The sequence below is a fragment of the Acanthochromis polyacanthus genome, chromosome 17 (assembly GCF_021347895.1).
Source record: "Acanthochromis polyacanthus isolate Apoly-LR-REF ecotype Palm Island chromosome 17, KAUST_Apoly_ChrSc, whole genome shotgun sequence".
Lineage (NCBI taxonomy): Eukaryota > Metazoa > Chordata > Actinopteri > Pomacentridae > Acanthochromis > Acanthochromis polyacanthus.
The window spans coordinates 2,322,164-2,343,176 of NC_067129.1; the positions used below are offsets into that span (position 1 = coordinate 2,322,164).

At 39.3% G+C, this 21,013-nt stretch overlaps 1 protein-coding gene across 6 annotated transcripts in view; it reads left to right on the forward strand.

The window, feature by feature from the left end:
• LOC110969733 (rap1 GTPase-activating protein 2-like) overlaps positions 1–21,013 on the forward strand; it is a 57,768-nt gene that overhangs the window by 26,806 nt on the left and 9,949 nt on the right. For all 6 annotated transcript variants that reach the window (XM_051937344.1, XM_051937345.1, XM_051937347.1 and 3 more), the window contains 9 exons: positions 10,007–10,091; positions 11,527–11,562; positions 14,176–14,223; positions 15,988–16,020; positions 16,522–16,728; positions 16,812–16,915; positions 18,306–18,384; positions 19,484–19,537; positions 19,624–19,707. In XM_051937344.1, the coding sequence (XP_051793304.1) occupies positions 10,007–10,091; positions 11,527–11,562; positions 14,176–14,223; positions 15,988–16,020; positions 16,522–16,728; positions 16,812–16,915; positions 18,306–18,384; positions 19,484–19,537; positions 19,624–19,707 (730 nt within the window). The remainder of the gene's footprint in view (positions 1–10,006; positions 10,092–11,526; positions 11,563–14,175; positions 14,224–15,987; positions 16,021–16,521; positions 16,729–16,811; positions 16,916–18,305; positions 18,385–19,483; positions 19,538–19,623; positions 19,708–21,013) is intronic.

A 21,013-nucleotide genomic window follows, 5' to 3' on the forward strand; every position in this document is an offset into this window, starting at 1 on the left:
GTAATTTTACACATAATTACTCATTTATTCACAACATTTAACAGTAAATCTTTTTTCCTGATTTATTTCATATAAAAATGATTCAGTACTATCATACCTAAAGTATTAATCTCCCTTGGAAGTTCTATAGTTTTATTGTTTTTCAACAAGTATAAGGGAGGCCACCAAGAAACCTGTGATTCCTCTGAAGGAGATGCAAGAAAGTAACTAGTGAGGGAGGCCACCAAGACAGTTATGACTCCACTGAAGGAGATGAAAGTTTCAGCAGCTGAGAAGGGAGAGACTGTTCAAACAACAACTGTTGTCTGTTCTTCAACAGTCAGAGTTTTATGGGAGAGTGACAAAGAAGAAGAAATAGTTGAAAAAAGTTTGTATAAAAACTTGACTAGAATTCAGCAGAAGGCAGGTGGGAGACTCTGAAGTCAACTGGAAGAAGCTTCTTTGATCTGATGAGACCAAACTTGAGTATTTTTCACATCTGACTAGACACTAGAGTATATATGGCAATAAAGAACAACTTGAAACTCCTTCAAAAGACTCATAGGGGTCTTGGTGGCCTCTTTCCCTATTGCCTTTATTGTAACTCCTTCAGAGGAGTCACATGCCACATTCTTTACATTTCTTAATGATGGATTTAACTGCATTTCAAGCTCTCATAAATATTCTTTCATCCGTTACCTGACTTATGCTTTCCAGTAACCTTTAGATGAAGTTTTTTTTAGTGTTCTTTAGTCTTCATGGTTTAGTTCTATCAAATAGTACCAATCTACCAATGACTGGACCTTCCAGATACAAAAGTCTTTGTTCTACAATCATAATAACTTCTAAACACTAAACACTTACACTACCTTTCAGAAGCATTTTTTTCAATAAAGATGACATTAAATGAATGATAAATCCAATGCAGACATAGTTAATGTGGTAAATGACTATTCTAGCTGTAAACGGCTGATTTTTAATGGAATATCTCCATAGGGGTACAGAGGAACATTTCCAGCAACCATCACTCCTGTGTTCTAATGCTACATTGTGTTAGCTAATGGTGTTGAAAGGCTCATTGATGATTAGAAAACCCTTCAGTTATGTTAGCACATGGATAAAAGTGGTCATCTGTTTTTACTTTGACATTAAAGAGTCTTTATTGTATTTTTTGTCCAAAAGACAAATTAAATTTCTCATTTTTTAGTGTTTAAAAGCATTAAAAGGAGAAAACTTCATTTTTATAGGCACTGTACGTGTCTGTGAGAGAAAAGTAGTGAAGTTTCCAGTGCTTCCAGTTAGGAGACAGGTTCACCAACTTTCATACATAATGACTTAAAAGATTCGTTCTGTGTGAACCTTGCCTTTACTTGTGCATCTATTTTTAGATTTTTAGATTTTTGTCTTTTTGCAGCCATTTTGCCATTTTTTAAATCTCTGTTGACACTGAATCTCTTTTTAATTAGTTTCTGTTCATTTGATGCATCCTCTTTTGGCTCCTAATATTCATTTTAAGTAACACTGAAGCATACTCTAAAGGTAAATGTCAGGGTTTGTATTTGTGAACTGACTCTCAGGAGAAAATGGGGCGTGCAGGAAGAAAAAGGACCCAAAGCTATCCTTCTAAAAATGTTTAAAAGTTAAAGTCAAAATCCTGACCTTCATCCAATAACAAAGCAGTGAAGCTGCTCATTTTGCATCATCTGTTTCATTTGATTCTGTTTATTTACTTTCAGACTTGCATGAAGGTCTGATGATGTTTGATTCATGCAGAAATATAGAAAACTCCAACAGGCTCAGAAACTTCCTAGTGTAGTTCTCCTGTAGTGAATCGTGTGCTGCAGCCCTGAAATAAAATGCCAGCATTGTCCATTTTAAACGACCTTAAACGGTTTTAGCAGCTGGACCAGTTACACCGATGCCTCGATGGAAGTTGTGGTGTCGTGCTGTGGTCACGTCGTCCTCACAGTGGAGGAACTTGAGGGTTAAATTTAAATGTTAATGAGGAGCTTTGATGTTCCCTCGGAGCCCAGCAGGCCTCCTGGCTGTGAAGAAAAAAATCACAAATACATTTTTCATGACTTTACATGCCGGAAAACTACCTGCGAGCGTGCCGACCGACCGGGTACAGATGGAACCAGGAAAATGTCCCCCTGTATGTCGAATTTATAAATGCTTTGTAACATGCTGCCATGTAGCCGCGAGGATGACCTCGGTTTACATGCATTTATAAAGAGCTGGCGTGTTCGATATCACATTCGGACTTTTACATGTACATCTGTTTGGACACTCTGGGCTCAAACCAGGACACAAAGCTCACAGAGCTGCAGTTTATTTACTGTTTCAGGCTGCTTTACTTTACAACAAGAGATGTTGGATTGTGGTTTAATGCAAACCTGCTCTAGACAGATTTAGTCTTATGTCATATTCTTTACATATATGAACTGGAAAAGCCCTCAGAGCACAGTCCTCCTCCAAGGCTGCTCATTCCCCCATATGTCAGAAATGCAGCATTTATTTATTAGTTATTGATGATTAGAAATCCCGGCACCATTTAATAGTTGTACCCACAAACAAAATGAGCTTCACTTAGCACAGGCGTGTGTTCTGCATGTGTATGTTATGTACGGATACTGAATCACGTGACCTAAATATGTAGCGGGCAACACCCCCACAGTTTAATCAGTTGTTCTTGGATCATTTCTGATGGATAAGTCCTCAGTGGTGGATTTTTAGTAGGATCACAATCATGTGATCATCATCCGGCAGCTGATGTAGTGTTCACTGGTTGTCATGGTTACACTGATGCTGTGCTGCTATCTGGTAATGATACAGAAATCCCCTTCCTGGGATCTTTAGCATGGAGTTTCCATGTTCTCCCTGTGCATGTATTGGTTTTCTCCGGCTTCCTGTCACAGTCTGAGCTGCAATCTGGTGCGTCTTTCTGGAGTGGACCGCAGCTCGTTTGCATAAAGTAGACTTCTATTTTATGCAAATTCAATGTGGCGTGCGGAGATCTGAAACTTTCGTCAAACATCTAAACTAGCCTTCGGTGGACTAAAACGAGGACACATTCAGCTACAGGTTACTTCCCACTTCAAATGCTTTCAGAAATACTTTTCGCTGAACAGTTTTCATAATAAAAGAGAAAGTTAGCTCTTGAGTCAATGCGTTTGTCCAATCAGGGGCAGCCAGGATAGCTTGAGAAGAAGGTCGGCAGGAGTACATGCTCAAGTACATGCCCACCAAGCAGGCAATTTTCCGATGCGGTGTGTTTAAATGTGGGAAAAATGCATCGAGTGGACACGTACCAGCCGGTATAGACTCCAGCCTTCTGCGACTCTGATGAGGATTATGCCGTGAATAGATGATGGATGGATGGAATCTAGCGATGTTTGATCCATCAGAAACTGTTTAGCAGCTGGAAGCCTCCGACTGGAGCTAAATTTAGTCAAAACACAAATTTAGTTCCTCGAAAGGTTCGTGACCTCCTGAGAAAATATTGTTGCTGTCGCTGGATTCACACTGTTGTCTGCGATGAAACACTCCGCAGGCGTGTTGCATTATGGGAACGGCCCAGAGGAGCGTTTGACAGCAGCGTATCATGCTAACACGTGTGTGTGTTGGAGATGATGTTATCAGTAGCGACGTGAAGCTGTCAGCGGCGATAACGAACCAGCTGAGATTCGGGGTAAAAGTGGTTTTATTTTGAAATGAAACTCAGGAGCTTTATTTTCACACTCATTCTCCAGCCTTAAACAAAGTTCAGCAGCTGATACTGGCTCTTACATCTTAAAACTTATTGCATAAATTCTAAAACTGACCATAATTTAAACGGATTCTGTGTTGTCGCCGCTGTCAGCTCCACACTGAGAGACCTTTCCTCTCTCTGGAGGTTTCATGTCGTCTTTTCATTACTGACCTTTGTGCTGGTTCCTGTCAGGAGTCTGGATCAAATCTGTGTTGTAGTCCCAAAAAAACCTAATTTACATCAGTTTTTGAATCTGAATATTTGCTGAAAAACTAGCTGAAATACATAAAATAAGCACATGAGAACACGGTATAAAGTTAATGTTTTATTTACAGTTTTTAAAAGTAAAAGCTCCAGTTTTATTACAGACTTTTACTGTTTTCTAAAATTGCAGATTTACAGATAATAAATTACAGATAACGTCAAGTAAAATCACAGAACAAAGTCATTAATTTACATGTTAACTGTAAAAACAGTCCAAAACGTATCAGAGGTCTTTTACAATGTTAGATTGTAAAGTTAGAAATGTTTATACTGTATTTGAACTATTCTATTTATACTATATATTTGTATTGGTGATTTTATAAAAGGTAAATATCTTTTTAAGCAGATCTTTTACAGATTTATCTTATTTTGTGAAATCACAGATAATAAATTACACTTAATAACCAGTAAAATTTATTAATTTACATGTTAACTAAAGATTTTGGACTTAAGATTACACTTATTTAAATCAGCAAAACGAGTATATTATGCTGAATACTTTTTTAATTGTTCAGATTTTCCATTTTTTGTGAAGTTACACCGTAAAATGACAGTTTCATAGGATTTGAATCTAAAAATTAATATTGTTTTTTAATGTTTTTCTCTTTTTTTTTACCAATTAAAGTTTTGTTTTGAGGTTGTCTTTTTGTGTTTATTTGAACTTTGTCTCTCTTTGTTGCTTTTACGTGTATTTTTCTATTAATTTCACATTTGTTTATGATCATTTTGCATCTCTTTTAGTTAATTTATTCTCTTTCTGGTCTTTTTGTGTGTCTTTATACTTGTCTCTCTTTTGATCTTCTCTTGTGTCTTGCGTTGGTTTTGCATCTGTTTGTGTTGATTTTTTGTCTCTTTTTGTATGGTTCTGTCTCTGTATGGTCGATTTTTGTCTCTTTCTAGTTGTTTTGTGTCTTTTTGAATTGGTTTTGCATCTGTTTGTGTTCATGTTGCACATCTTTTTGTCAGTCTTCATCTTTTTTCAGTCATTTTTTGTGTCTTCGTGGTCATTTTGTATTTATTTGTGCTCATTTCACAAGTATTTGTTAGATAATTTCTTACATTGTGATTGTTTCATGTCAGTTTGCAGCCATTATGAGAGTTTGTCTCTCTTTGTTGCTGTTTTTTCATATTTTGCTGTTTTTTGTGTTGTATTGGCTTTACATCTGTTTGTGTTCATTTTTCATCTCTTTTATTATCTCGTTTTTGTCTCTTCATGGTCTTTTTGTGTGTCTCTGTCGCTGTTTTTCACTGTTTTGTGACTCTTTGCTGAGTTTTATGTGTTTCTGCATTGGTTTTACGTCTGTTTCTGTTTATTTTGCATCGCTTTTACTGAGTTTTAGTCTCTTTATGGCCTTTTTGTTTATCTTTGTAGCTCTGTTTGTCGCTGTTTTTTTTGGCTCTTTGCTGTTGTTTCGTCTCTTTTTATTGTTGTTGCATCTGTTTGTGCTAATTTTGCATCTATTTTTGTCAGATTAATCTGTTTCCAGTCATTTTGTGTGTCTGAGAGGTGTTTTTTTGTCTCCATTTGCGTTGAATTTTCATCTGTTTGTGTTTGCTTTTCTTCTGTTTTGAAGAGTTTTTGTCTCTTGCTGGTCTTTTTGTGTCTTTGTAGTTGCTTGTCACTGTTTCCTCTTTGCTTTTTTGTGTTTTTGTATTTGTTTTACATCTGTTTGTGTTCAATTTGCATCTATTTTCTTCAGTTTTCATCTATTTACAGTCATTTTGTGTGTCTTTGTGGTCATTTTGTGTTAGTTTTTATTCATTTTTCATCTTTTTTTAAAATTATTTTGTCTCCCTGTGTTTTTTTTTGCATCTATTTCTGTCATTTAAATACACTATCCAGGTTCAGAATCTGAGTATACAGCAAAATCAGACTCTGGATGTGTTGATGGTTGGTGTCCATCAGCAGGTCACATGTGGAGGTTTCTGCCTGTTTTCCCCTCAGCTGTCAACACTTGTCAGCTGAAATTGTAGATTCTGATTGATGCTTTCTGATTGGTCGTTGCCTCCGATGTGTTGTGGAAGCATTCCTGGTATGTATTTATATATATATGGATTTATATAAACATACAAGCCTCAGCTGAGTCTGACTGGAGGTGTTGATCAGCTTCCGGCCTCCAGCACAAAACCCAGCTCCAAATCGTCACTCGTCTGGTTTCCTTTGGCAGGTTTTTATGCAACACGTCTCACTTTGTTGTCACACACCGTTACACACAGTTACACAAGGTCGTCGGCCTCGGTTCAAAGGCCCTCCGGCTGCTCCGCTTTTATCTCTTTTCACTGGAAATGTCAGTTTGGTGAAATTGGTTCGGATTCACAAAAGGCACAACAGGAGGAGAGTCAGAGAGTTGTAGAGATGATATGAGAATATTCAGCGTTTTGTCACCACATTAACTTGTTTTTTTATTTTATTACCACTAAAATGTGCTGGTGTTGTTGCTTTGCAGGGAGATTTGTAGCTGAGGCACTGAGGTGCTTTGAAAAATAGCTTTTATTTATTAAATAACTTCAGACAAAACAGGAAAAAACTAAATCAGAGTGATCTTAGCCTCAGTTTCAATTTTCAATACACCTACATACAGCAGACGTCTCTTTTTGTATTTATTATGCATCTGTTTGTGTTTATTATCTGTTATGGTGAGTTTATTCTCTCTTTTGTGTTTCTGTCTGGTTGTGTCATTTTTGTTGCTGTTTTGTGGCTCTTTGCTGTTATTTTGTGCCTGTTGTATCTATTTATGATCATTCTGAGTTAATTTATTCTCTTTCTAGTCTGTTTGTGTCTTGTAGTTGTTTATCTCTCCCATTTTGTCAGTCTTTGCTGTTGTTTTGCATTGGTTTTGTTGATTCTTTGCCTCTTTTTGTATGTTTTTCTCTTTGATTCTTTCTGGTCGTTTTGTTTTAATCTCTTTCCAGTTGCTTTGTGTGTCTTTTCGGTCATATTACATACACTTTAAGGTGTTTTCATCTATTTGAAGCCATTGTGCATGTAGCCGTCCTTTTGTCACTGGTGCTTGTCTTTCTGCTTGTATTGAGTTTGCATTTGTTTCTGCTCATTTTTCTTCTCTTTAAATGAGTTCTAATCTATTTCTGGTCTTTTTGTGTGTCTTTGTAGTCATTTGTCTCTCTTTGTCGCTGTTTTGAAATTAAGGTGCTTTCGAAAATAGTTGTATTTATTAAATCAATAATAAATAAAAGAAGAAAAAACTAAACCAGAATAGTATTTGTCTTTCAAATGGCACCAATTTCCAATATCATAATTTTGTGTTTAGATTTTACTGATAGAACCACGTGTGAGACGTTCAAGGACCATTGGAAAGTTTAAAATGTAATGAATTCTTGAACTTTTACACTTCTGAATGGTATAATTTTGGCTTTTTTTTCAAAGATAAAATGCCTGGTGGGATTTTAAGGGTTCAGGGGGTAAAAACTTTTTTGACAATCCAAAAGAGTTCCTTCAGTCTTTGACGTTTAGTTTTTTACGACATTTAAAGTCTGTTTGCAGCAGTAGACAGCTCTGATAATTAAACTCTTTGTACTCGGCAGCAAACAGTGACCAGAGAGAAGCATTTAGCAGCTAAAAACCCCAGTGTTTCCCTCAGGAGCTTGCGGTGACCAAAAACAGAGCTATAAGAGAGAAAACCTTGGACTCAGATTCTTCATGTGGAAACAAACACGACTCCAGATGAATCATCATGTTGCTCAGTTACTGGTGGATGTGAAAATCGTGTTGTTGGGGGTCTCATGGGGATCAACAGCTTCAAAGCATCCTTTAAAAGTCAGTTAATGCAGCAGAGTAGGAATGTTCTGTCAAGTACAACATTTAAATACTAAAAGATGCTTATGAGCTTCAGTTTGAGGGTTAATTCTAAGTGTTTTTCTTTACGCATTTCGCTGTATCATAAACTATAAGCCAGAAATGGTCGCTAATTAATGGTAATTCACCGAGAAGCTTTTCAATAATGCAATTTATTGTTGATTCATGTGTGTCTGAACTGGACCAAAGATCTTCTGTGAAGAAAGACAGTCCACTCAGTCACATCAGAGTTGTGTGGTTCTAGAACCAGTTCACCAACCTGTAGGCGAGTGGAACCGATGCTTTACCGTTGTACCGGCCTCTTTTTGTTTGTTTGTTAATTTATGTATACGTCAGCAAAAACCAAGCATCTATTGTCTACCTGCAAGCTTTTTGAATCTTGTTGCGAATATTAACTTAAATCAAACTGAGTTGCATTTACAGGCATAATATTCTGTAGTCTTTTAGTTCTGTAGTTTTCTTTTCAATAGGGTTCCTGTGTTTTCTGGTTTCCAACAAGAACGGACTTTTTGACATTTGTTTTGGTAGAAATGCACGTAGCAGATCCAAATTAATAAAAATTTACCAATATTCAAGCATGAGTCATCAAAATTCAAGCATGAGTCATCAAAATTCAAGCATGAGTCATCACTATTCAGGCATGAGTCATCAATATCCGAGTCCGATTTTATTGTTAATCCAGTATGAGACACTGGTTTCACTGTGCAAGTCATCAGGTAGAGTTTATATTCAAAATCTTGTGTCATTTAGTGAATGACTCCTCAATTTTTCGAGTCAAATCTGCTGCTAGTCCAAAAGTCTGACTCAGCAATATTCAAGTTTACAAGTCGCTAGTGTTAAAGTAAAAACATTGTAATCTTGGGTTGTTGGTATTCAAGTTCTTCTTAAAGTATTAGTTGTCAATATCTAGTGCAACTCACTGTTTGTCCCAGTACGACTCAGCACTTTTCAAGTTCAACTAAGAAAAATTTAAGTTCATCTATTATCTAAGTAATCAAGGACAAACTCTTGAGTTGCTGATATTCAAATCTAGACCACAATATGACTGAACAATACTGAAGCATCAGTCATCAATATTCAAGCACAAGTCATAAGTATTCAAAGATGAGTCATCAATTATCAAGCGTGAGTCATCAATAATTCTACAGTTCTAAAATTTCACTTAGGAGATGCTTTTATCCAAAGTGACGTACATCTGAGAGTGGATACAACACAAGCAAGGATCTAGTTAGGAGACAACAACCCAGATAAGTGCCATTAAACAAGTTGTAGTGAGATAATAATCAGTATTCACACATGAGTCATCAGTATTCATGCATGAGTCATCAGTTTCCTAGTCCATATCATTGTCAATCCATTGTCAGTTAAAATTTAATATCTTTATTTGGTCATTTAAATATCAATCAATGTGTGACTAATCAATTTTCAACTTAAGTAAACTTAGTCCAACTCATAGGTATTCCAGTGTGACTCAGCAGTTTCCAAGTTTGACTTAGCAATATCCAAAATGTCCACAGTTTACTCATTTTATTTAACAAAATTTGCATTAAGTGTTAAATCAAATCCAAGCAGTTCATCCGCATTCATGTGAAATCACGACTCATCAATATTCATGTCATATTATGACTCATCAATATTTAGTTCAAATCATGAGTTATCAATATTTAAGCCCAAGTCTATTAGAAACTATGAATCCAGTGAAACTCTGGTGGTAAATCAATGTAATCGACTGCCGGCAGCTCCTCCAAAAGTTTAATCCAGGTCAGCTTATTCGTCTTTTTGGACACCTGCGGAAACCATGGCAACCACGGCGAGCAGATTTAGCCGAGTCGCCTGAGGGCTGAGGAAATGGATGGTCTTCTGGCTGGTTGATTACAGAGTGTGTGAAGAGTGGAGGCTGCTGACAGATTGGAGATCTATCTTTAGAGACAGACTCAACTGATCATGAGTGTCGCTCAGGTGAAGCAGGACTCCAACAGGGCTGCAGGTGGACGGTGGTTTATTAGAGGTAAAGGTGACGCTCAGGGCTTTTATTTATAATCAGAGGGCCATTAGAAGTGCACAGGGGCAGGCTGTGTGCAACACAAGAGGGTAGAAACCTGAAATATATCTGTCCCGGTTAACTAGTATATGGATTGATCTGCTTCATAGACACATTAGGAAGCCAATTATTGATTTTTTTTGTTTGTTTGTTTCAGCAAACAGGAGCACTTATCCACCTCCAATGTTCCTGTGGCAGACTGTCCCCCCTCCCCACCTCGAACCGCACCCCCCACCATGAAGGTAACACTCATATCTCATTACCGGGCTTTGCAAAAGTTCTGTTACACTCGGTTTCATGATCTTTAGAGACGTTTACATGTCGGAGTGAAAATTTCCATTAGGCAAACTGAAAGTGCTACCTTATAGGGAGGTGTCATTAATACAAATTTGTTCTCCGGTGAAGTTGTATCAAGATGGAAGTCAAAAGAGTTGAGATATCTGCTCTCCTTCATGCTGGCCACAACAAGTCTGACAGAGCCAAGCAGCTGAACATCAGCCGGATGACCGTCCACAGAGTCGCGGAGAGGCTCAAGAATGGTGAAGATCTTTCAGGTCTTCACCATTCCTGAGCCTCTCTGCAACTTGAAAGATCTTCACCATTCTTGAGCTTCTCCGTGACTCTGTGGACGGTCATCCGGCTGATGTTCAGCTGTTTGGCTCTGTCAGACTTCTTGTGGCCAGCACGAAGGAGAGCAGATATCTCAACTCTTTTGACTTCCATCTTGATACAACTTCACCGGAAAAATGCACGTAGCAGATCCAAATTAATAAAAATTTACCAATATTCAAGCATGAGTCATCAAAATCAAGCATGAGTCATCAGTATTCAGGCATGAGTCATCAATATCCGAGTCCGATTTTATTGTTAATCCAGTATGAGACACTGGTTTCACTGTGCAAGTCATCAGGTAGAGTTTATATTCAAAATCTTGTGTCATTTAGTGAATGACTCATCAATTTTTCGAGTCAAATCTGCTGTTAGTCCAAAAGTCTGACTCCAAACAGCTGAACATCGGCCGGATGACCGTCCACAGAGTCGCGGAGAGGCTCAAGAATGGTGAAGATCTTTCAGGTGAAGATCATCTTGATACAACTTCACCGGAGAACAAATTTGTACCAATGACACCTCCCTATAAAGTAGAACTTTCAGTTTGCTTCATGGAAATTTTCACTCCGACATGTAAACGTCTCTAAAGATCATGAAACCGAGTGTAACAGAACTTTTGCAAAGCCTGGTATTTCAGTGTGGTCTGTGGTGTCTCTGCTAAATTTGTTCTCTACACTCTTTCAGGAAAATAAAGACTATCTGGTTTGAAGTTTTGTTAAGAGGAGATTAGGAGAGTTTATGTTTGGAATCATTTTGGACATCTGGCTGTCAAACTTTGATGACCGTCCTCATAATGATCCATCGTTACAGTTAGCTGCACCAGCTAATCAATATGTCGATACACGTCTAAAGCGGTTAGCTAAATGTCTCTTTCAGGCGGCTAATTTCTATGATTTATGTAGACATTCTTGTGCTTTTTGTGCCCACCTGCACTATTTTGTCATCATTAACCTGAATCGGCACAACAAAGACGGAAAGTGTAAAGTTAGCGTGACCCATAGAGCCACAACAGATGCCTGAATGCAAAAACCCAGAAAACTAAACATGTCTCTGTCTGTTTGTCTGCAGTCGGCTCATTTCTTCGACATGATGGACAAAATGGAGGTAAGGATTAAATTATTCTCCGTCTGTTTTACGTGCACTTAGCCCTGCTGTGAAAAGACTGCACTTTAAATAAATAAAGGAACAAACAGCAGATTATTTTTCCTGCTGGGCGACAACTCTTAATATGTTTGTCTCCTTGAGAATGAAACGTGTTTTATTGGCCGTGAAAAGTTTCTTCTCCTCATCCAATATTCATTTAGCTTCGAGCAGAATGAAATGAAGTCTGAGCTGCTGCAGGTGAAACAGGACAGGAACACTTCAGATACAAACATCGTGCAGGCTTTTATTCGACATCCCAGATATAAATATTTTTGTTTTGATACATTCTGGTAAAGTTCTAGTTCGGTTGTGTTCTTAAAGTCAGGATAACGTTCTATAAAGGAATTTGAAAAATGTGTTTAGACTGTCTCTCAAATCGCAGTTTCATGACCATAATATATCTTTAAGTCCTCGAGGTAATTTCTTTTGCCAAAATCCAAAAATCCATATGGTAATTATGAACACTATTGCCAAGGAACGTGGCAGAGTTATGCGACAATCTGCGCTGGTTTATCTGTTAGTCTGTTAGCAAGATTTCTGAACGGATTTGGATGAAATTTTCAGGAAAGCTCAGAAATGACACAAGGACCAAGTGATTAGATTTTGGCAGTGATGCAGCTTATAGTCTGGATCCACAAATTTGTTAAAGATTTCTGTATCATTGTGAGATAGCGGCACAGTGTCACTGTAACCATGACAACAAGTGATCACTACATCAGCTGCCTGCTAGTGCTTTTGTTGTTGTTATTATTACTATTAATAACAACAATAATAATAACAAGAAAAGCACTCAGAGAGCGGTACTCTGCCAAGGCTGCTCAGTCGTATAATTTCTGACGGATAAACCCTGATAAGTCCTCATTGGTGGATTTGTAGTAGGATCACAATCAGCTGACAGAAATCTTTAGCAAATCCGTGGATCCAGATTATAAGCTGCATCACCGCCAAAATCTATTCACTTGGTCCTTGTGTCATTTCTGACCTTCCCTGAAAATTTCATCGAAATCCGTTAGTCTGTTTTTGAGTAATGTTGCTAACAGACAGATGGACAGACAAACCAACACTGATCGTCACATAACAACAGCAACAAGATAATGTAATAGAAATGCTCAATGCGAAAAATAGACCAACACAACCTCTACATCAAAAATAAAGGAAAGTTTTGAATCTCAGTAAGATTTACTGACTTTTGTTGCATATTGAAGTGAATCTAAACTGTTTTATTTCTTATCAAAGTAAATATAGTAGCCTTTCATTTAGCAGTAATCTGTATGTGATTTCGCACAAGTGTGTATTCAGTCCTGTAGTGTACTGTATAGCATTTTCAAATAATACTTATCGATCTCCTTGATTACTACTAATCTGTATCAGTTGACCCTCTGTTGATAATAGTTCTTATTATCTCATAAACTATAAGAACTGTCAGTGAACCAGACTGTTCTAAGTAGGGATGGGAATTTCGACTAATTTCCAAACCGACTAGTCGCTAATTTTATTGGCGACTAGTCGGTTCGGAAAACTTGCAATTTAACCCTTTAAGTGCCAAAGTCGCAATATTGCGACAAGCAACATTGCTGAACATAACAAGCCATAGCTTCAAATATACTGCCTCGTGTGCCTCATGTACTGTACACCAGGAGATGGCGGACATCTGGAACTTCAATCTGAGCATCAGTTGTGGGCGTGTTTTCATTCAAAGTTTTGGAGTTTACAGAGTTTGAAAACCGAGGAGATGAGACTCGCCGTCGGAGCGTATCAGAGCGCAAGACGGCACATTTTAGAGTGAGAAAACTCACCGAACCGAGAGGTCTGGTCAACGCTGACAAAGTACTTTGTCAAGTAATGGCTTACTCATATTCTGAAGAGGAATATTCACCCTCTGATGAAGATGTTCAGTCGTCCACTGAGACAGAAAGTGCCGCTGCGTCTGTGCGTAACGGCAGCGGGTCGGTGTGCCATGACAGTCCACGAGCAGCACATACTGGAAACGATGCTTTGCTTCGGGGTGGCAGGAAGGGACGTGGTGGGTGTAGCTGGAGTGGTCAAAACACCGCTAATGATGAGGGGGATAGCGGGGGTTGAAAAAAGAGACAAGCATATGCTACTGGCAGGATCAGCCAGGTAGCCCAGACAGGACGAGCGTGCAGCGCACGCCCGAGCGTAGAGCTGCATGACCGGGGGCCGCGAAGCGTGGCTGTGCCGGGGAGGGGGAGGGGGGCACACTAGCGTTTAACCGACTAGTAAAATACTAAACGTTTAATAAATGAGTAGGCGGTTAAACGATTAAACGACTAGTCGCGCACATCCCTAGTTCTAAAGGATGACATGTCCTTCATTACCCTGAACACATACTGTTGTTTATTTTGAGTCAATCTCACCTAATCCACCAAATGTGTCCTAATCTTCTGCTGAAAATAGACCCAAACTTAAAAACTACACAGACCAGCTGCTGTCAGACATTATTGAGAAGCTTTTTTAAAAAATATTCAATGGAGTTGTTTTTAAATATTTACGTGTTCGGCATTCAACGGCGGACGATCTTAATACTGTCCTCTCTCCATGACGCCGATGCAGCAGGTTCCAGAAGCTGCCGAGATGAAGACGATCCCTCAGAGACAGAAGGCACGTCTGTCCATCTGTCTGTCCTCATGTCCATCCACCCTCATTACTCACTGCTTCGTTTCGTTTGTGTCCATGTAGGAGCAGACTTACGGGGCTGCTTCTAATTAAGAGATATGTAGAGTTGTCTGCATCCTCCTGAGTGAGACGGTTCTGTCTCTGGTATTTAACTTTTTAACCTGAGCAGGACTGGACTGCTATTTCTGAAACAGCTTCCAGGTGTCGAACACTCTGAGCTCTGTTTGGGAGAGATGCAGCTGAGGTTCATTCACGATCTCAGTGTCATAGAACAGTTTTTCACGCTCTCATTTACAGGTTTGATGAGGTGGAACTAAAAACTGTCGGTTTCTGCTGCAGTTTTTCAGATCAGACACAGAGACTTATTGTGTCTCAGGTTCATCAGAGACCTTCCAGGGTGATAATATCCTCAGACTGATTTGTTTTGCAGTGTAGACGGGAAGTGTGCATCATCTCCTTTCTTTACTGGAGGAGACTTCGTGCAGTGATGTGGCTAAAACAGTGCTGATGCTAACTGGACACATACTAGAGTTGATTGAAGAGTTGTGGGATTATTTTTGTGAGCAGTAACCATCACCAGTCAGAATCCTGTGTGACGATATTTAAGAGAAGAAACAGCAAGAGCCATGGTGTCTAGCAAAGAGACACAAAACAACCACAAAGAGACACAAAATGAGCACAAAAAGACACTAAGCGACCACAAAGAGACACAAAATGACCACAAAGAGACACAAACAACCACAAAGAGACACAAAATGACCACGAAGAGACAAAAAATGACCACAAAGAGACACAAAACAGCCACAAAGAGACACAAAATGACCACGAAGAGACACAAAACAATCACAAAGGGACACCAAACAACCACAAAAAGACACAAAATGATTGCAAAATGTTCACAAAGAAACACAAAGTCACTTCAAAACGATCATAAAGAGTCAAAAACAAACACAAAGAGACACAAAATGACTGCAAAGAGAAACAAAATAACCAGAAAGAGAGACAAAGCAACCAAAACAAGATGCAAAATCACCACAAAGACACACAAAACCTTGACAAAGAGACACAAACAAGCAGAGACAGTTTGGATTCTTGTAGGCACAGTTTCTGAACTTTATGATCTCAAATGTAATTGTAGAGGAGTAGAGGTACGATGATTCTTGCTCCATTATTGGAAACCAACTGTGACTTGTAATTGTTTTTTCAGTCTTCTGATTGGCCAACATGGTTTTAGGGTTGGGGCTACATCACTACCTGTTGGTTTGGCTCTTCAAGGGAGAATCAGTTGTTTTTGCATTTCATGTGGAGGAAAATCCCCATTTTATCAAATATCTATGGACAAGGTGCTGTTTGCTTTCAGAGACCTCTGAGGGCCACAAACTTTCCATGTTAATAAACTGATGCTTCTCAGAGGCGACTGGAACTCCGACATCTCACATACGAAACCATAAATCACTCGATTGAATAAAAACTCTGCACCTTCTGTCATGTTCAACATTATCATTCTTCTATATTCACGTGCATGTGTGCATCATCAGAGTCCTTGTGTGTGTGTTTGTGTGTAAACATGACTAGAATAAAGCCAATATTATTTAGATTAATCGGTTATTGGTTTGGAATGTAAATTGTCAAAAGATTGTTGTTTTCTTCAAGCTAGAGTCCAATAACATTCCGGTTGTTCTTGACAAATAAACAATAAATGTAATCATTGCCTAATTTATAGTTATTTATTTATTCTCTCTGTTTCAGGACGACTACATTCCTTATCCGAGGATAGAGGAGGTGAGAATCTTCTGCAAACATACCAGCACATATTTTGGTGTTTTATTTTGTTTTCCGGAGTGATTTCATGAGTTCTTTATACAGTTTTCTGTCCTGTTAGTACATAGAGTTCACACTTTTTCTTGCCTTGACCATGTACAGCGCTCTGGTTGTTTCAAAGCGTGTTGTATAAATGTAGTTGATTTGATTTAATACGACTCACAGACTCCGAAACACTCGAGCTGAGTGTTACGTAGAGAGAGGAGAGAAAACACTGGTGCACTGAGGAACAGTCAGCAATTAGGTTCAACTAGTTTTTCTAGCTTTGCTCGAAGGATAAGGCAGCCAAGTTTTATCTGACTCTATCTGGGATATTATTGTGGTATTTTATTCTAATTTGTTTGAAGGTTGTTTTTAATGCAGGTTACCCTTAATAATTTAGGCCTAAAACTGATAATTAATGTAATCATTAAGTAATAAAATGACCCATGTATGTGTTTGAGATATATGATTGTGTTGCAGGTGTTGGAGAGGGGGGCGCCTTACCCTCAGGTCATCCTGCCTCAGTTCGGAGGTTACTGGATCGAGGACCCCGAGGCTCCTCCTCCCACCTCCTTAGAGAGTAGGGCTGAGGAGGAGGAGGAGGATACACCCCGAGGGGATTATGGGTACCAGCTGGAAGAGATCAATGAGGCTGCACGGGCGTACAGGAAACACTTTCTGGGCAGGGTGAGAATGTTTGGAGGTTGTCTGCGTTTCAATTCCATGTTTGACGAAGTGCTTGGCAGTAACACCGACTGTGTTTTACTCAGGAGCATCTCAACTTCTCCTGTTCAGCCAGCAGTCTGGGAAATCTGCTGCTGTCAGTGAGACACGAGGAGGACAGGGAACAGGAGCACCTTCACGTCATCATCAGGTACGTACACACTACCGTTCAGAAGTTTGGGGTCACCCAGACGTTTTCTTGTTCTCCATTAAACTCCCACTTTTATCCATGTGCTAACATAACTGCACAAAGGTTTTCTAATCATCAATGAGCCTTTCAACAACATTAGCTAACACAGTGTAGCATTAGAAGTTAAAGTTGCTCTATATTAGTTAAAGTTGCTCTCTGTTAGTTGAAGTTGCTCTAAAATGAGTTGAAGTTGCTCTGTATTAATTAAAGTTGCTCTAAATTAGTAAAAGTTGCTCTAAATGAGATAAAGTTGACCTACACTACTGTTCAAAAGTTTGGGGTCATCCAGACAGTTCCATGTTTGCCATGAGAACTCCCACTTTTATCCATGTGCTAACAACTGCACAAGGGTTTTCTAGTCATCAGTGAGCCTTTCAACACCATTAGCTAACACAATGTAGCATTAGAACCAGGCGTGAACTAACCGTGACGTCACCGGTTGGTTTCAACGCCGAGAAAATGAAACCCAGATTTTGCTACTTCCTGGTCACTGTTTTGGATTTTTTGTAGCCGTAAAAAGCGTCATCAAACAGGCTGGACCGGAGAGCAACTAGGGGCAGGATTGGCTGAAGACCCTCCTATCCCGCCCACATTTTACCGCAGAGGCTTCTGTTGCTGTCTATCAAGTATAGCCACGCCCCCTGGCTCCACCAACTTTAACGATTTATTTAAAATTCAGTATTGATTTATTTTAAGATCGGCCCCCTGATCTCTCATTTTGACCATGAAAACTAACGGGGAAAAAAATCCTGAGCTGTAGAACATCAGTCTATCAAATTTTATTTTTTCCAAAAATGAATTGGGGTCTATGGAGCAAAAGCTTTTTGGAGCCAACCCTAGCGGACGGCGTGATATTGCAAGTTTTTGACACTTCCGGGTGGGCTTCAAATTTGGAGCCAGATGCTACGTCCATCTTTATATACAGTCTATGATTAGAACACAGGAGTGATGGTTGCTGGAAATGTTCCTCTGTACCCCTATGGAGATATTCCATTAAAAATCAGCTGTTTCCAGCTACAATAGTCATTTACCATATTAACAATGTGACCCTAAACTTTTGAACAGTACTGTACATATTTATCAGACCAGGCCGACAAGTTGAGTTACAGTTTCTGCTTCAGTGGAGCAAATCTTCAACAAACTTATAAATTCTGTTACATAGAAGCAGCTATGAGTTTTCACTGCTCATAGGTGGCTGTTTTTATGTCGAATCTGCACTCAGAACTGCAATAATGAGGTAAGCTTCGTATTAGGGGGCCTTAATAATATTTATTTAGTTAATCCTGTAAATAAACACAACTATGCATAAACTGTGGTGGAGGACTTTCAGGTTTGTCTCTTCTGTCTTCAGGTCACGGGTGAAAAGTGTCTACCACAGATTATCGCTGTCAGAGCTGCCGGACATTCCGAGTGTACCAGAGCTGGCCAAGGTACAAACACATGAAACACCACAGAGGAGCTTCTGATTTATTACTTTAATGTTTTCAACTTCAGGAGAAACTGAGGTGGAAGATTGCTTACTGAAGTTAAAGCACAGATACAACAGTGTAAAAATGCTGCAAGTCCACGTAAGTACCATGTAGCCTCACATAGTCAGACCAGAGAATAGCTTGACTGCACTGCATTTCTTTAAACTAATCACGGCTGTCTTTGGTGGAGCTAACAGGATGCAGCGGCAGGGTTCCCTCAAAATAAAATACTTTGGTCGAAGTGCAGAAGTTTTATCAGCTAAATGTTTCTATAGTAACAGCAGTGAGTACTCGCCGAGCGATTAGTTGATTAATTTATTGAATAAAAAATTATTGCTTTTTGCTTTTTAAATGTAAGGATTTGGTTCTTTACCATACATGGCACTATGCTGTTGTTTGGGCAAAATGTGAGATCTGAAGACTATAGCTTGGACTGTTGGCATCATTTGTCACTATTTTCTGACATTTTACAGACAAAACAATGAACCCTTTCCACCCTCTGAGCTCTCTGTTTATAACCAATCATTATCAGATGTTAAAGTGCTACCCACCGCCATTTTTAGAAGGTGTGGACAAATTTTTTTTTTGCATTTTTAAACATCTTTTACATGGCCTTTAATGTAATAATGTAATAAAATAGGTTTTTAAAGAACAACAGGAGAGCTTGTAAACATCTCATTCCAAATATATGTAGCTTATGAGCTGCTAATAATTCAGGGATCTGCATTTGTTTGATGCAGACTTTAGTTTGCAGCTTGCAGACAGGAGGGGGCGCTGCAGTAATGAAATTTTAGAGAAAATATCAGTGGTGGAATGGCCAACAAAAAAGTTTAATTATAATTTGAAAATTAATTGATTATTTTGTAAACTGAGTCTAAAAAGTAGCTACAGCTGTGAGATAAAGTAATGCAGTAAAAATATTACCCTAGTAAATGATTAGAAATGAGAAAGCGCAGACTCTTATGCATACTACTGCAGTCAATGTGTTCCACCGCTGTTCAATATTCTAACTGTAACTTCGGGTGATGTCTGTGTTGTGTTTGTGATGTTTCTCCTGAAGCTGCTGTGCGATGAAGCAGCAGGACTGCGATTCACTCCTGTCCTCTACCCGAAGGTGAGCTCAGAGAACATCATCTTACCTGAAACTTTTCTGATAAATGACAGTAGAGATGAAGTTTTTGTCTGTTTGTGTGTCACCAGGCGTCTCGGCTCATCGTGAACTACGACGAGCACGACGTCAACAACACCTTCAAGTTTGGAGTCATTTACCAGAGATTTGGACAGGTACAAACTGTTAGACTCTTCATACCTTGTGACAGATGTGATGGTTAGCTGACATGTGACAGATGTGATGGTTAGCCGACATGTGACAGATGCGATGGTTGTAGCCGACATATGACAGATGTGATGGTTATAGCTGACATGTGACAGATGTGATGGTTGTAGCTGACATGTGACAGATGTGATGGTTGTAGCTGACATGTGACAGATGCGATGGTTGTAGCCGACATGTGACAGATGTGATGGTTATAGCTGACATGTGACAGATGTGATGGTTGTAGCTGACATGTGACAGATGTGATGGTTAGCTGACATGTGACAGATATGATGATTGTAGCCGACATGTGACAGATGTGATGGTTGTGGCCGACATGTGACAGATGTGATGGTTGTGGCCGACATGTGACAGATGCGATGGTTGTAGCTGACATGTGACAGATGTGATGTTGTAGCTGGCATGTGACAGATGTGATGGTTGTAGCTGACGTGACAGATGCGATGGTTGTAGCCGACAAGTGACAGATGTGATGGTTGTAGCCGACATGTGACAGATGTGATGGTTGTAGCCGACATGTGACAGATGTGATGGTTATAGCTGACATGTGACAGATGTGATGGTTGTAGCCGACATGTGACAGATGCGATGGTTGTAGCCGACATGTGACAGATGCGATGGTTGTAGCCGACATGTGACAGATGTGATGTTGTAGCTGGCATGTGACAGATGTGATGGTTGTAGCTGACGTGACAGATGTGATGGTTGTAGCTGACATGTGACAGATGTGATGATTGTAGCTGACATGTGACAGATGTGATGGTTATGGCTGACATGTGACAGATGTGACGGTTGTAGCCGACATGTGACAGATGTGATGGTTATAGCTGACATGTGACAGATGTGACGGTTGTAGCTGACATGTGACAGATGTGATGGTTATAGCTGACATGTGACAGATGTGATGGTTGTAGCCAACATGTGACAGATGTGATGGTTATAGCTGACATGTGACAGATGTGATGGTTGTAGCCGACATGTGACAGATGTGATGGTTGTAGCCGACATGTGACAGATGTGATGGTTGTAGCTGACATGTGACAGATGTGATGGTTAGCTGACATGTGACAGATGTGATGGTTGTAGCCGACATGTGACAGATGTGATGGTTAGCTGACATGTGACAGATGTGATGGTTGTAGCTGATATGTGACAGATGCGATGGTTGTAGCTGACATGTGACGGATGTCATGGTTGTAGCCAACATGTGACAGATGTGATGGTTAGCTGACATGTGACAGATGTGATGATTGT